The sequence below is a fragment of the Eublepharis macularius genome, chromosome 16, assembly GCF_028583425.1.
Source record: "Eublepharis macularius isolate TG4126 chromosome 16, MPM_Emac_v1.0, whole genome shotgun sequence".
In the NCBI taxonomy this organism is placed as follows: Eukaryota; Metazoa; Chordata; class Lepidosauria; order Squamata; family Eublepharidae; genus Eublepharis; species Eublepharis macularius.
This window is the reverse complement of record NC_072805.1, coordinates 25,599,300-25,613,624: the sequence shown is the minus strand read 5'-3', so window position 1 is coordinate 25,613,624 and position 14,325 is coordinate 25,599,300. Positions and strand designations below refer to the sequence as shown.

Genomic DNA, 14,325 nt, shown 5'->3' with positions numbered 1-14,325 from the left:
TAGACATGTTCTTAACTGCCCTCTCTGATATTTTTCACTTGTTTCCCACTGTACTCTGAAAGTCTATCAGGAAGCCTCAAATAAGCAAAGTCCATTTGATCATGTACATGCCGTCCCTCTACTGATGGAGAAAAGGTGTGTGGTTATCATGCCAAATGAATGAAACGCATTTCTAAGGTTAGAGAGTCTCTCTACATGAGACATCTAACACGTAAAAAACACATGTCGGGAAATGTAATGGTAGCCAGGAACGGTAGTTTTAAAAGACACAGCCGGCGGCAGGACAAAGGTGTTGCTATACACTGTAGCTGGGTGAAGGGGCTGTTAAATGCTAGAAGGGAAACTTCAGCCCATTATAACCTCTCCTGGTCCAAGCCCGGCTCTGGAAGGCAGCTCCAGCCCATTTCCATTCCTCACAGCCTTCTCCTTGAGATTCCACACAGTTTCAGACAGGAGAGGTGAAATTGACAGAACTTTTGGGGTAGCGAAGATGAAATTAACAAACCCTCTGAGAAGCTATCTCAGCCAGCTCTGTCTTTTTAAACTGTGCTTCCCGGATAACATTGCATCTCCCTACGCTTGACGAACGTGCATCAAGGCGTCTCGTGTAGAGGGAAACTGTCTGCCCATTTTAGGGAGTGGGGGTGAACAGCCATAAGGAATCATAGTTAAAACTGATGGTCATGTCTGGTATTTTGGTATTCACTGTGGTTTATGGGGTAGGCCTATAGCCTGTTATAGCGTTAGTTCTCAAGAACCAAACTACAAATGTAATTTTTTAAATTTTTATTTCCCCATCCTGCTGTGCAAACACAGTAACCTCTCAAGATATCCTGAGACGTTACCACGAAACTGAGGATTGCTTTAATAGATAAAGGGATGTAGCTAGGATTGTTGGCTGGCCTAAAACATTGTATATATGAAATATATATAACTTAATTAGTGGAAATGTGTACAACTAAATGTGTACAATATGTGTCTATGCATGTGTACAAGGCTCTTTGATGCAAGAAAGATTTGAGGTATGTTCTTTACATGTCACAGCTTTGAAAGACACCTTCTAACATCCTGGCCAGGGGGTGGCTGGAAAGCTCCCAGAATGACAGCTAACTTCCTGACAACAGAGATCAGTTCCCCTGGAAAAAATAGTTAGTTTGGAGAATGGTATAATACTCCCCACCCACCCCAATCTCCAGGAATTTCCTGGAGAACTTCCTCTCTCTCACCAGAAAGCCTTGCTTTCTGCAGAACCTTGCAATCACCATATCCTGTCAATAAATGCTGCCCATTAATAGTTCAATGTAAGAATAAGAACTTTTGTTTATCTGTCCTGAGCCTGCTCATCATATATACCAGGAGCTGCTGCAACATAATGCTTAAGCGTGGTTGGGACGCAAGTCAGCTCTCCGCTGGTTCAACTCTCACTAATTCCAAGTGGTGGCATTATGTAAGCCACTTCTCTCAGTCCCAGCTGGATTGTGGGAATAATAAAAAATAACACACACACAAAAAGGTTTTGTTCTTTTCCAAGTAAGTGTCCCTTTTTGAAAAAAATGAGGCAGACAAGGAAAGTTTTCATTCCCGCAAACAAAGCAATTACTTTGTTAATGCTAATGTTTGTAGTCACTCTGGATGAATAATGCTATGCTTTTCTCTTAGGAGAACAAAATCCTCTGTGTGTATATACACGTGAGTGTTATAAATTGTAAAAAGCAGAGATTCTTATACGGACAATCTATACCTCCCTTAGCACACCCCTTGTTTAAACTACTTTTTCCATTTTATAGGAGAGGTGGGGAGTTTAAAAAGCGCCGCAGACCATTGGCCCAAAGCAACCCTCCCGTCAGCTTTCAGCCAATAAAAACTGCGCTTCTCTCAACTTCCCTCCCCTCCTCCTTTTCGTTTCACCCTTCCTTCAGTGCCTGCCTTTTGACGTCATTAGCCAATTAGAACTCAAAAAGCATCGGTGTGGTCACGGACGGTTCCACCCCTTTCTCTCCTGTCCCGAAGAGAACGCGGGGGATGGGAATTAGACAGCTGTCAATCATGAACAAGCAACCAATAGCTCACCAGAAGGGAGAAGCACTCAAGAGACTGGCGCGCCCGCTTATATAATGCGGCTTTGGAGGGGGGGGGGATCCCCCAAAATGGCGGCTGCGCAGGACCCTCAAGGCGAACAAGCAGGGTAACGTAAATGGAATGTCCCGCCTCCTCCTGGAGATGATTGACGCGCCTCACTACCTGTCCCCTCCGAGGAAAAAAGGCGGGAAAATGTAGGGGGGGTTGAGGGCTCCCTCCTTAAAAAAAAGGCTGTGTGAGGAAAAATTAGGTCGTTTTTGTTTAACGGCAGCCGTAATGGAACTTTTCACTCGATAAAATAAATACCGTCTAAATGCGGTTTGCCAGATCCGTCGTCCTTCGGTTTTCAGCTGTTTTTAAAAATTATTTCTTTCACGTCGCAGCTCTAAGCACGCTAATTGGGAAGTCAGTAAAGACATTTAGTGATTTTTTTTTTAAAAAGCAGGACGTTTTAGGCGGCAGTCTTCCAGGGAGCAAGCTCGCGGAACTAAATTAGACTTACTTCTGAGTAGGCTTGTTTAGGATTGCTCCTTTAGTTTCTCAGCCACTTGAGGCCCCTGAGGCAAAATAAATACACGAACAGGATTCTTGGGACGCCTCCAGGAAGATGCATTTGAAGAAGTGGAAGCTAGTCTACGGAGGCTTGAGTTGCAATGCAATTTTGAGGGTTTTTTTTAAAATGCCTAAATAAAATCAACCGAGTGAGGATCCATTTAGTGTATCAGAGAAGAAATATGCTCCTGTTTACAAAAATTTATGTTGGAATAAACATTCTATGCCTCAAGACTCCTGTTTGTTTCCCCTTCAACAGATTTAACTGTTTACCCTTCTCTGCAAAAGGAGCAACTAACCTAAGGCCTGCTATTATTGATTCAACATCTTAAAATAAATTTAATCCACACACCGCTTTAATTTTGTTTTTCCTGGCTGATGAAGAACATGCCAAGATTTCTAACAGCATAAATTAATTTGCCTCCTCCACTGGTTGGCTTCTCACAGATTTAACAGGGGAAAACTCTCCCCGTTTTTTTCATCTATTTGTTTTCTGCCTGCAAAGCCATAAAACCTGGAAATAAAATAAAACCCTAACCGACCCACCGTACCCAAATATAAGCAATATCTGCAAAAAGGATTTCCATGAGAGTTCTGAATAAACAATCATATCCTCCCAAAGTTGTTGTCATAATTTAACTTGCACAGCACTTTAAGGCTGGAATTCTAAATATTATATATTAAGAAGTAAATTCCATTGAGTTTGGTTCTACTTATAGTGACCCCATTTAGAACAGGGCTGGAAACAGTACAAAGCAGTTGAAAATTTGTTCTTTGTCTTCATGAGAGATCTGTACATTTAGCTATTTTCATTTCTTTGTTTGTAGATGGGCAGCTGATTGGAGTGGCTCATTTATTTTATCTTCTTTTGACCTGTCTCTTTAACAGCTGTCAGACCGGCAGAGATTATTAGGTGATAATACTCATCTCTGAAATTAGCTACTGATTCTCACCCATTACTGGAGTTAAATCAGCTTAGAGTAACTGGAGATTCTCTTAGCATAAGCTACAACTGCTGAAAATAGTCATTATGCTTATTTTGTACACTTTTGATCTTTGCATAGGAATGTCACAAACGGTGCCTCTTGCTTATAGTAGAGTTCAAAGATCACACAATGCATTTTGTCTTGTATATGTACATGTATGTTGATGTATATGCATACTGAAGACTTGTGGCCCTTTCTTATATGCACAGGGTAACGCTGATCAGGAAGCAATTTTCTCCAGGTCAATTTGGCCAGGGATCCTGGAGGTTTTTTGCTATCTTCTGGGCACGGAGCAGGGGTCACTGGGGGTGGGGGGGGGGGTAGTTGTGAATTTCCTTCATTGTGCAGGGGGTTGGACTAGATGACTCTGGAGGTACCTTCCAATTCTATGGTTCTCCACTTCATGCATATGAAGTTCAGCTCTAGCAGAAACTTATGCTACAATTAATCTGTTAATCTTTCAAGCGCTACAAGACTCCCTTTTGTGTTATCTGAAATAGACTAACTCTGCTCTTTCCCTGCCCTGTAATTATTGATTTATAAACTACTATTCGTGTAAACTGCTATTGCAATTACAGTTTAGGTTGTGCTTCCAAACTGGCTAGCCCAGTGTTCTCCAATGGCCCCAGAAAAAAATTGTTCAGCTTGAGGAATGTGTCAAATCTTGATTAGTTGTTGTTATGCGTTTATAGTCCACCTTTCTCCCTGAGTTCAAGGGTGGATTATACAGTGCAAGTGCAATACAATATAATCAACAGCTAGGCCATTCTTTGATCAACATACAATAATGAACAACAGGACATTCAGTGAAAACAGCTACAATAGGGTATGGTAGCAGAAAATTTTCATCAAATTATTCACTTGAATTGCCAAAATTCAGTGTTCAACCCATTAAACTTCTGGCTGATTCTTTTTGCAAAGGCGTTCTCACGTTCTCTTCGTCAGATGCATGATACAGAGACTGGTCAAATACGGTATTTGACCAGTCTCTGTATCATGCATCTGACGAAGAGAACTTGATTCTCGAAAGCTTATGCTACAATAAAATTGGTTAGTCTTAAAGGTGCTACTGGACTCTTTGATTTTGCTACCACAGACTAACACGGCTAACTCCTCTGCATTTTTGCAAAGGGTGTGTTTGTATATGTAGTGATTATTCAAGCAAATGTTACATTGCTGTTATAAGGAATTATTATACATATGTAGCTAGTTTGTCTATATATACAAATCCTGCAGCGTTAGGATTCTGGCTGTTGCTATTAGAATATTTCATTGCCGTTCCTTTCAGCCCTCTGAAGTAGATTTACTTATACTCATGTGCTATAACTGTCCCTGGTTATGAGAGACCATTCTGATCTTTGTGATAGTTATCTCTGGTACATTTCTTTACCTCTTTTTCTCTCCATTATGGATGCTTTGTTTAAATATTGCTAGTGCTTAAGGACCTGAAGTCAAGCCTCATGAAGTTAAATTTGTTAGTTTAAATGCACACATAGGAATACTAAGTTGCCATATATACAAGAGAATCTGTAATTGAACACACTAGTAGATTTTGGTGAGTAATGAATTATAACAATTGCATTTTTTTTAAGAGAGCATTACTTCTTTGCTTTTAAATTAGTGAATAGCAGGCTATGAAGGGTAGAGTAAACTCTTCAGCAATGACTAATGGAAGCTTTAATAGTGGGATGCAAATGAGTGCTATACAAATGTGGCTCCTTTGTGACATGTTCTGTGTTAAGTGATTCAGAGCAAAATGACAAATTCTTATCAATATGTCCTTTGGTGAGGATATGAAAAAAAATTGCTATTAAACTCTAATATTATATGTAATTTAGGATTTGCTGTAAGGTATAGGAAACAAATAAGGTATAAGAAACAAATGCCCACAACCATCCTGTTTTTGTCCATACATTCTTTTTTGTTCAAGATCAGTTACTATATTCATACGGGTCTTACAAGTCTTGTTATTACATTGCCCTCAAGGTTTGCAGTAAAGTTCAAGTATTAATTTAACTTGCCTTCTGGAGAAGATACACTGATTATAGGCCTGTGTAAACATATGTGTATATGATATTTCTCTCTTCGTCTGTGAGAAAATGAACAGATTGGTCTGTCAGTATGAAGTTTCATATTCTTTTTATGCAAATTGACCATAACTCTGGACTGAAAATTCTGTTTTTTATGAAATGTTCTTTTTTTTGTTTACTCTAGAATGAGCGTGAAAGATAAGGCGAAGCTGCACTTAAGGAAATTTGATGTTGGAGACAAATTTTCTTATTTACCGCTAGCAAAAGCCTCTGTTCTTGTGCCACTAATGGTTAGAGATGGAAAGCTGTGTGTACTTTTCACTGTCAGATCAATGAAGGTATGTAAATTTAAAAGCCAAAACTAGCTTTAAGGGCTTCGAAGGTTATTCAGCAAAAAAGAGTGCTGATAGAAACATATAAGAGATGAAACCAAGATGAAGAGAAACATAGGTAAATTGTACTGGTGTACAAGAAAAATATTCCTTATGAAACGCTTTCATGTTATTGTACCCCTGATAGTTAAGGTTAATGCATTCATTATTCTCCTAATGAGGACAAACTGGGTTGGTTCCAAACCATGAGGTTGGGGCCATAGGTGCCCTTCTTCTCATGAGCAGGTGAATGATCCCTTTCAGGAATCAAAAATGATCTCCCTTGGATGCAGTCCACTTTGTCTAAGTCCATTTGCTATCTATACCTGAATCCCTCCTCTACCAGCCTCCTCTACAGGAGGCTAGAAAGGTTTGCTCCTTAACTGAAAGAACATTCATCCAGTGACCTAGCTTGTTCCTGGATTGTGGCTTCTTATTGTTATTTGTTTTTTTAAACAACAGTATCTTGCTTACTTTGGCTGTAGTTGTTACAAGTTTTGGTTAAATAAATTTGTCCAAAATGATTCTTGGTAATACTTTTCAGCGTTCCACCACCAATAGAATTTCTCATGAATTATCTGAAAATAAATTAATAGCTTTTGCTCTCTATTTGCATCCAAACAGTTATTCAAAGTGACTCACAATCAATAACCGAAAAAGTGAATGCTTTTTGTTAAGGAATTATATGTTCCTGATGGTCAAAGCAGTGTCTACCATAAAATATTTTTTTCCTATTTCACCTGGAAGCATGAGTTTGTGTGTGCATATTTGCACAAATCTATCCAAAACTTGAAATTGCTGTGTCCAGGAGCTTCCTGCGGACTAGACTGGAGCACTAGCAAGAAGAAGCCTGGCTCATTTATTTACTTGTGACACTTGCATTCACTGCATTCTGCACAAGGGTACTGGAGGGGAGGAGATTAAAGAGAAGCTGGGCAGTGAGGAGGAGACAGAATTTGTTTCCTACATGCATAATTGTTTGTGTGACTTAAGTATTTGGCATAGCTCATTTGCCTGAATTACTTAATCTGCATGCAGACCATTATTCTAAATGTATTGCAGTTGTAATCTAGATCAATCACTGGTCTTCAGCCCATGAGTTGGACACTCAGGTGGATCACAGAACCATTCATGCAGGGTTAAGAGCTGTTCTGAACCTTTTTTTAAAAAGCTGCCTTTTGAAAAGATCTGCTGCTAGAGCACAGGTACAGAGAACAAGTGTTTTTCTTCACATATGCAGTGAAAAGAGCAGTAAGCAGTAAAATTAGGCCACAGGTAGGCTCCATGACTCTGACCCTTGGACTCTGACTTCATGACTCACCTCTGACCCTCTATGAAGATTTCTCCACCTTAGTCTATCCCTTCCTTTTTCTACTGTAAAGCTTCATAAGGCATCCTACATGGATATCATTCTCTGTGAAGGAAAATCTAGACATGGTGTGATGTTTGAAACTCCACTTTCTCAGTTACTTTGAGAATGACAGACAATAATATTACACCAGACTGGTGCCACTGGTAAGCCATCTTAATAATATTGATGGCTTACCAGTGGCACCAGTTTGGTGTAATGGTTAAGAGCAGCAGGACTCTAATATGGAGAACCAGGTTTGATTCCCCACTTGAAGCCTTCTGGGTGACCTTGACTCAGTCAGCTCTCTCAGAGCTCTCTCAGCCCCCCCCCCCCCCAACTCACAGGGTGATCGTTGTGAGGATAATTGTAACACATTTGGTAAACCCATCTGAGTGGGAATTAAATTGTCCTGAGTGGTGATATATAAATAAAATATTATTATTATTAAAACATAATACTGATAGTAATTGCTGGTTCTGTGACAATAGTAATGCTACCTTCCTTAACATGTGGGAGAACTGTAATTGAGCCAGATACTGTTGGAAACATGGTAACAGATATAAATTCAAATGGAACTGAAAGATTCGAATTCAGTGATACCTTAAAGACTAACAAAATTTTCAGGATATAAGTTTTCAAGAGTCAAAGCTGCCTTTGTTAGATTTGATCTTTTACTCTTAAATGTTTATACCTGGGAAATCTTGTTGATCTTTAAGGTGCCATTGGTCTAAAATCTTGCTGTTCTTCTGCAAACTAATATGGCTAATCCCCATATAGAACTGAAATACTCTTTAATTCAGAACCAGAGTTATTTAATTATATAACAATGATATAAAAAAGAATGCATTGATTTGTACTGAATGCCATCCTAGCAGGACATGTTTGCACAATATTGGAAAGAAACCTTGGTCTATCAACCTAAGGAATGGATGGGAAAATTGTGAGGTTTGATCTGTGTGACTAAGTTGGTTCAAACATTATACAGATTCTAAACAGATGGGCAAAGAATGATGTTTCAGTGTATGAATAACTGTGTATATGCAATGTTCTAATTTAGCTTCTATTGCTATTCTTTTTACGATAGTTTTGTAAGCATATTGCATTTAAGAAAACGAAGAGAGGCATAAATGTCTTTGTTTTCCTAACATATGCCAAATATCAGCTGTCCTACCAGTGTACTAATACTGAAGAAAATGTTGCGAAATAATTCTTTGTACACTGAGTTAGAGTCCTTGAAGGAAATAATGATTCATTTAGCAGCAAGCAACTTGTTTAGTTGGAAAAGGGTTTTTAAAAAATTGATGATGAGCAATCTGTCCACAAGGATCAAAGTAAGGCTAATTTAGATTAATAACAATTGGTTGGATGCAGACTAAATTGGTAATATCTTCCAGTTCCTCCTTCTCACTGCAGATCTTCCCTTTATGTCATTCCTCTGGGTCCCCTATCTTCTATGACTAGCATTTTGTGGAGATCAGTGGGTCCCCGTGGGAGGAAAGAGGCAGGAAAGTTACATTCTGTTGCTGGAAAACTTACAGTGAAATCCTAAGCAGAGTTACTCCAGTCTAAGACATTGATTTCAATTTCTGGGTCCCCCCCCCCCAATATTAGTTAACAATAACTGCTCTTTTAATTCCCAGTTGACAAGATCACCAGGAGAAGTGTGTTTTCCAGGAGGCAGGAGAGAACCAACGGACATAGATGAAATAGCCACAGCTCTCCGGGAAGCTGAAGAAGAAGTGGGGCTCCGTGCAGAACAGGCTGAAGTCATCTGTAGGCTTGTTCCAGGAATAGACAGAGTAAGGTTCATTTCCCCAAGTCATTCTCATAAAAGAACAGTTAGTTGTGAAAACATAAGGCATGTTACCGCCTTGTGAAGGCATTCAGCTTTTGTGAGGAGGGGTCGTGTTTGCTGAGTTCTGCCTAATATACCAAAAGTCTCAACTGTGGTTTTTTTTAAGTTTAATGAGTTGCTAGCATCCAAACTGTAGCCATTAATTGTCAAAGGCTCCATTAACTGTAGCGTTCATGATAAAGTTACAATTGCATTCCAGATAGATGACAAATCTGAAGCCAAGCATTTCTTCCTGGTCTTCAGTAACAGTCTTAAATTTTATCTTCAGTAGGTTAGACTACTGTAACGCGCTGTACGCAGGGCTTCCCTTGAACCTGATCCAACAGTTACAGCTGGTGCAGAATGCGGCGGCGCGTGTCATCTCGGGGTTGCCGATGCATGAGCATATAACACCGGCACTGCGTCAGCAGCACCAAGGTTTTGGTATTAACCTATAAAGCCCTATGCAGACTGGGAGCAGCGTTTCTGCGGGACCGCCTCTCCCCATAGGAACCCCAGAGGACTCTCCGTTCTAGTGAGAAACATCTGCTAAAGGTCCCTGGCCCCAAGGAGGCTTGCCTGGCATCGACCAGGGCCAGGGCCTTTTCGGTCCTGGCCCCAGCCTGGTGGAACACTCTGTCTAATGAGACCAAGGCCCAGCAAGATTTGATATCTTTTCGCCAGGCCTGCAAGATGGAGCTGTTCCGCCAGGCAAATGGGCAATGCTAGGCAGACCCACCCCCCTGGCTGATTGATGATGGATTGGGCCCTCCCCACCACCAATACCCCCGTTTAAAAATCTTTTACTACAAAGATGCTCTGACATAGATTTAAATCTGGTCAGTGGAATTTTGTGCTGCTATGTTGATGTTTATATATGTATTTTAATCTCTGTAAATTTGGATGCTTTTAGGATTGTTAATGTATAATAACTGTTTTTTATATATTTTAACCTCTATGTGTCTGTAATCCACCCTGAGCCTGCTGGAAATGTAGGGAGGGCGGAATAAAAGTAGAAAATAAACAAATAAAATAAAATAAGGGTAGCATTAATGTGATAGTATGAAAGAAACAGGATTCTAAGCCATTTGTTAGCTGGGTACCACTTCTAAGTTAACATGATAATTAACATGGTCAAGGCCAACTATGGAGTTTAAGAGTATTCGGCCCTCTTGTTAAAAGATACCTAGATTGAACTTCAGTCACTGCTTGCAATGTAGTATGTTACCCTGAACCTCAACAGCAGCTTCATAGGTGAGCTTAGCTGGCTAGAGATTTCATTTTCACTTCTATTGTTCTGGCTAATACATTTTTAAAAAATGTAAAACACAGCCCACTCAGTATCACCTCTACTTCTCTAGTGGTTCCCAGTTATGTACACACATACGCGGATCCTGCTAAAATTCTGAAATAGCAGAGATGATCATATAATGGTCCCTTACAAGCTGACATCTTTATTTAACCTCAGTGTATATATATATATTAATTAGTGAAAAGAACTGTTTGCTTTTCTGATGGCTTAATGCCATAATCCTCAAAGTTTGTTTTGCTGTTTGCTTCAGATGGTAACAAGTCTAATGCTTTTCTCCTTTTCAGACTCATTCAATAGTAACTCCAGTAGTAGCCTTTATAGAAGACTCATTCCAAGCCCATCCGAATCCAGAAGAAGTCAGTGATATATTTTATGTGCCACTGGAATATTTTCTTCGTCCTTCAAAGTATAAGGCCCTACACGTTCAAATGCTGGGACAGGCTTCCGTTCCAGTACATTTCTTTGAATATGATGATCCGGAGCGTAATCTCTCCTTCGCCATATGGGGACTAACAGCACACTTCACTGTGTTTCTTGCTCTTGCCGTTTTTGGAGAAAAACCAACATTTGAAGTTGACTATGATCTCGATAATTTGATTTCTTCAGCTGAGAGCAATTTTATGAGGTTATATAACACAACAAAAAACAAACTTTAAGTTATGAAATTGTTAATTTCCCAAGGAAATTGAGTGTATAAATCAGGTACACGTGATGCTATACACATTCCTTTAAATTAAAAAATGCAAATTGAAATGAACTTTGAAATTTTATGGATCCAGTTTTGCATGATTGATCTTTTAATAGGGTTATAGAAAAGAAGACATAGGTCATTGTTTTGCAGATTCCATTAATATAGATTCGGTAGCCTGCTCTTCTCAAAAGGACCAACAGTCCATTTCCTATCAGTTGCTTCTTAAACTACATTTTAAAAAAAGCATTCCAGTATTAAATGCAGACTATGAGTTGTGCACCCAAATTTTATTTGTTTGTTTTCGCTTGTTTTGTTTAATAATTTAGTCTTGTATATTCTTTATTTACTCCGCATATTTCAATGGGAAATATGCTTCCAGTTGTAACTGTTCAGTAGTTTCAATCCAATAGAGATGACATGTTCAGAGATTATATTTGTCACTGAGGGTCCTTCCCTGAATAATACTAAATGATAGAAGAAAGCACTCATATTGTACAGGTCTTTTTGCTGGCAGACGGTGCACAAAAGGACCTGGCAACATAGACATGCAAGTGAGTTTTTCCTCTGGGTCCCCAAACTAGGAGAAGGGAGTTAAAAACAGAATGTGGACAAAGAGAGCTAAGCCTGCGCTCTTCTTCCATTGTACTTTGTCACTTTGTGTGTTCCTTTTTGCATTGTTCTCCTCACAGATTGTCTTCTGCTATCAACCAAAATGCTTCGAACATCACACTATAGCATCAGAAGGGGACAGGATTGAGTGCATTTTGTTATTGGGTATCTGTTCTCATGTATATACCAAAGCCAAAGCAGATATCCCAACCTAGACTGAATTAGGACTAAGCAGTTCCTATTTCCCTTCCTCCATTTTTGTCCCAAATGCAAGTTAGAAATTGCTTTTCTCTGAGCCTCATTACTTGCTTACAAAATAGGCATAAAAAGCTAAATTTATTTAAAGCTGTGAGGGCAATTATTTTTTCAGCAGGAGAGAAAGTAGTATAAGTGGTTCACTTTGGAGGCTGTAATGTTGGAAAACCATATTAAAATAACTACTCAGCCTTGAAGCTCATTGTCTGATTTTGGATAAGTTGTATCTCTCACCTTAATCTGCTTCTTGGGGATGTAACAACAAAATAGGATTATAACCTTTTGCAGGTCTTGGAGGAAGGATGGTTAGAGATGACAAACTAGACGCAATTCCTTGATAGTAAAGCATACACACTTTTTTGTCGCATAACCAGCAACTAAGTTCCAATAATAAACTGTAGAATTGAAAGTCCTTATCTGGACTGCAAGTCCTTATCTTATTGTAGGCAACTTGATTCCAGTAAACAACTTTTAATTAGGCCTGACTTGACTAAATTTGTAAATTTACAGCACCAAGCCCAACTGACCTTCCAGATTTGGTTGACTTTGCTAGATAGTTCCATTAGACATTAAAAACTCATTGAATATAACTGGTGCTTTTAAATCACTTGAGTAAGGTTTTTTTCTTTTTTAAAAACAACTATGCTGTTTATTGCTGTTAGAACTCAAATCTTTGTTGCTTGATTTGAACAATGAAGCAAGAGGGCGTGTTTAATGATTTCTAATTACTCTGTGTGCCCAGTGGGGCTGGGGCAATGAATTCTGAATTTTTCTAGTGACCTGTCTTGATCATTCATACAGCAGAATTAGATAAATGTTCACCCACTCATGTCACATATGCATAAATGAGCTGCAACCATGGTTACAGCACTTTTATTATTTAATGTAGGTAATATTAGAATTTGCAAGCTAGCAGTGAAGTCCTCAATCTACCTACTATTGACCTTTCTCCATATCCAATATGCTTTTTTCTGGTTTTGAAAACGAGTTTTGTTTTTTCAGTAATCAGCTAAACAAATGGATTCTGTTTGTATAATAAAAGAACAAGATTTTGCACTTTGCTTTTGTTTGGTAACACCTGTTGATGAATGGAAATCCACAATACCCAAGAGATGCTAAATGGCAACTTTTTAAAGGGAAGTTAATGGCAGCGTCTGCAAATTAGATTATTGTTACTAACTTACTGTCGTTTAAAATTCCGTAGTTAATATATGAACATGTACACAACAAATAACAAACCTCAGAAGTCTACATTATTCAAGTGTTTCTATATGGTTCATGCTTGTAGACAATGGAATATAGAAAAGTCAGTATTGTATAATGGTTAGAATGTTGATTTACGGTTAGAGAAACCTGGGTTCAGTTCCCTGTTCTGCGATCAAGGTTGCTGGGTTGCATTGGCCCTTACTCCTACTTCACAGGATTTCCCCCAAGAGGAACTGGGTGGGGGGAAAGAGCCATGTATATCTCCGTGAGATAGAGGAAGGGCAAAATGGAAAGATGGCAAACTAGAGACTCTTGGATCCTCTGTTTTTGAACATTTATGTAGCCTTCCTTTGTCCTGACACAATCAGGACACAAGACATTAGGGCATCTGCCTCTACGTCAGTCTTCTGATGGTTTGTTGTTTCAAGATTCATAAATACTTTTATACTAATAGGGAGGGGAGCATCGTGCCAATGTGGTGTGTTGGTCTAGTATCTAGTAGATCCAAGTTAGGAGATCCCCACTCTGCCTCTCAAGCAGAGTGGTTGGCCTTGGGCCAGTCACACATTCTCAGCCTAACTTGTTTACTTATTTATGTCCTTTATAGTACGCATTTCTCACTGAGTCTCAAGGCAGATTACACAGTGTGAATCAGAACAGTCAGTATTAAGGATATTTCAATAAAAAATGTAATGGGTATATAAATGTAAATTTGCAAAGATTTAAATCTTCAGAAATACAATTAACATACTTGAAGAAATGCTGAACAGAGCGATAGCAGTTCTAAGACTGAAATATTAAACAATAGAACTACTCAGTAGGATCATACTTAAAGCAACAGGTAGTACATTGTAGTACAGTCTATGGTCCTTATTACTGATGCATCTCTTTGAGACCACTTGTGCCTACTTTGCAAGCTTGTGAAGATAAAATGGAGGCAAGGAGGTAATGTAAGCCACTTTGAGTCATCACTGGGGTGAAAAGCAGAGTATAAATGAAGTAAATAAGTCTGTACATCCTTCGTTCTGACCACATCTGTCTTCAAAAAG

General features: G+C 39.1%; 1 protein-coding gene across 2 annotated transcripts; it reads left to right on the top strand.

Annotated features, from left to right (window-relative positions):
- Window positions 1-2,077: 2,077 nt before the first annotated feature.
- On the top strand, window positions 2,078-13,105 carry NUDT7 (nudix hydrolase 7). 2 transcript variants are annotated; one of them, XM_055000547.1, is made up of 5 exons: window positions 2,091-2,185; window positions 3,459-3,544; window positions 5,832-5,985; window positions 9,010-9,168; window positions 10,800-13,105. In XM_055000547.1, exons 3-5 carry the CDS (start codon window positions 5,833-5,835, stop codon window positions 11,169-11,171), a joined length of 684 nt encoding a protein of 227 aa, XP_054856522.1. In that variant the 5' UTR covers window positions 2,091-2,185; window positions 3,459-3,544; window position 5,832; the 3' UTR covers window positions 11,172-13,105. The 2 variants fall into 2 exon arrangements, with proteins under 2 accessions (XP_054856521.1, XP_054856522.1); XM_055000546.1 differs by lacking the exon at window positions 3,459-3,544 and having other exon boundaries at window positions 2,078-2,185.
- The last annotated feature ends 1,220 nt before the right edge of the window (window positions 13,106-14,325 follow it).

Excerpts from the sequence above, each read along its gene's own strand:
- NUDT7 (XM_055000546.1), top strand. The coding sequence starts at position 2,115 with ATGCGGCTTTGGAGGGGGGGGGGATCCCCCAAAATGGCGGCTGCGCAG. Across the intron at positions 5,986-9,009 it reads TCACTGTCAGATCAATGAAG|TTGACAAGATCACCAGGAGA; the intron begins GTATGTAAATTT and ends TTTAATTCCCAG. Across the intron at positions 9,169-10,799 it reads TTGTTCCAGGAATAGACAGA|ACTCATTCAATAGTAACTCC; the intron begins GTAAGGTTCATT and ends TCTCCTTTTCAG.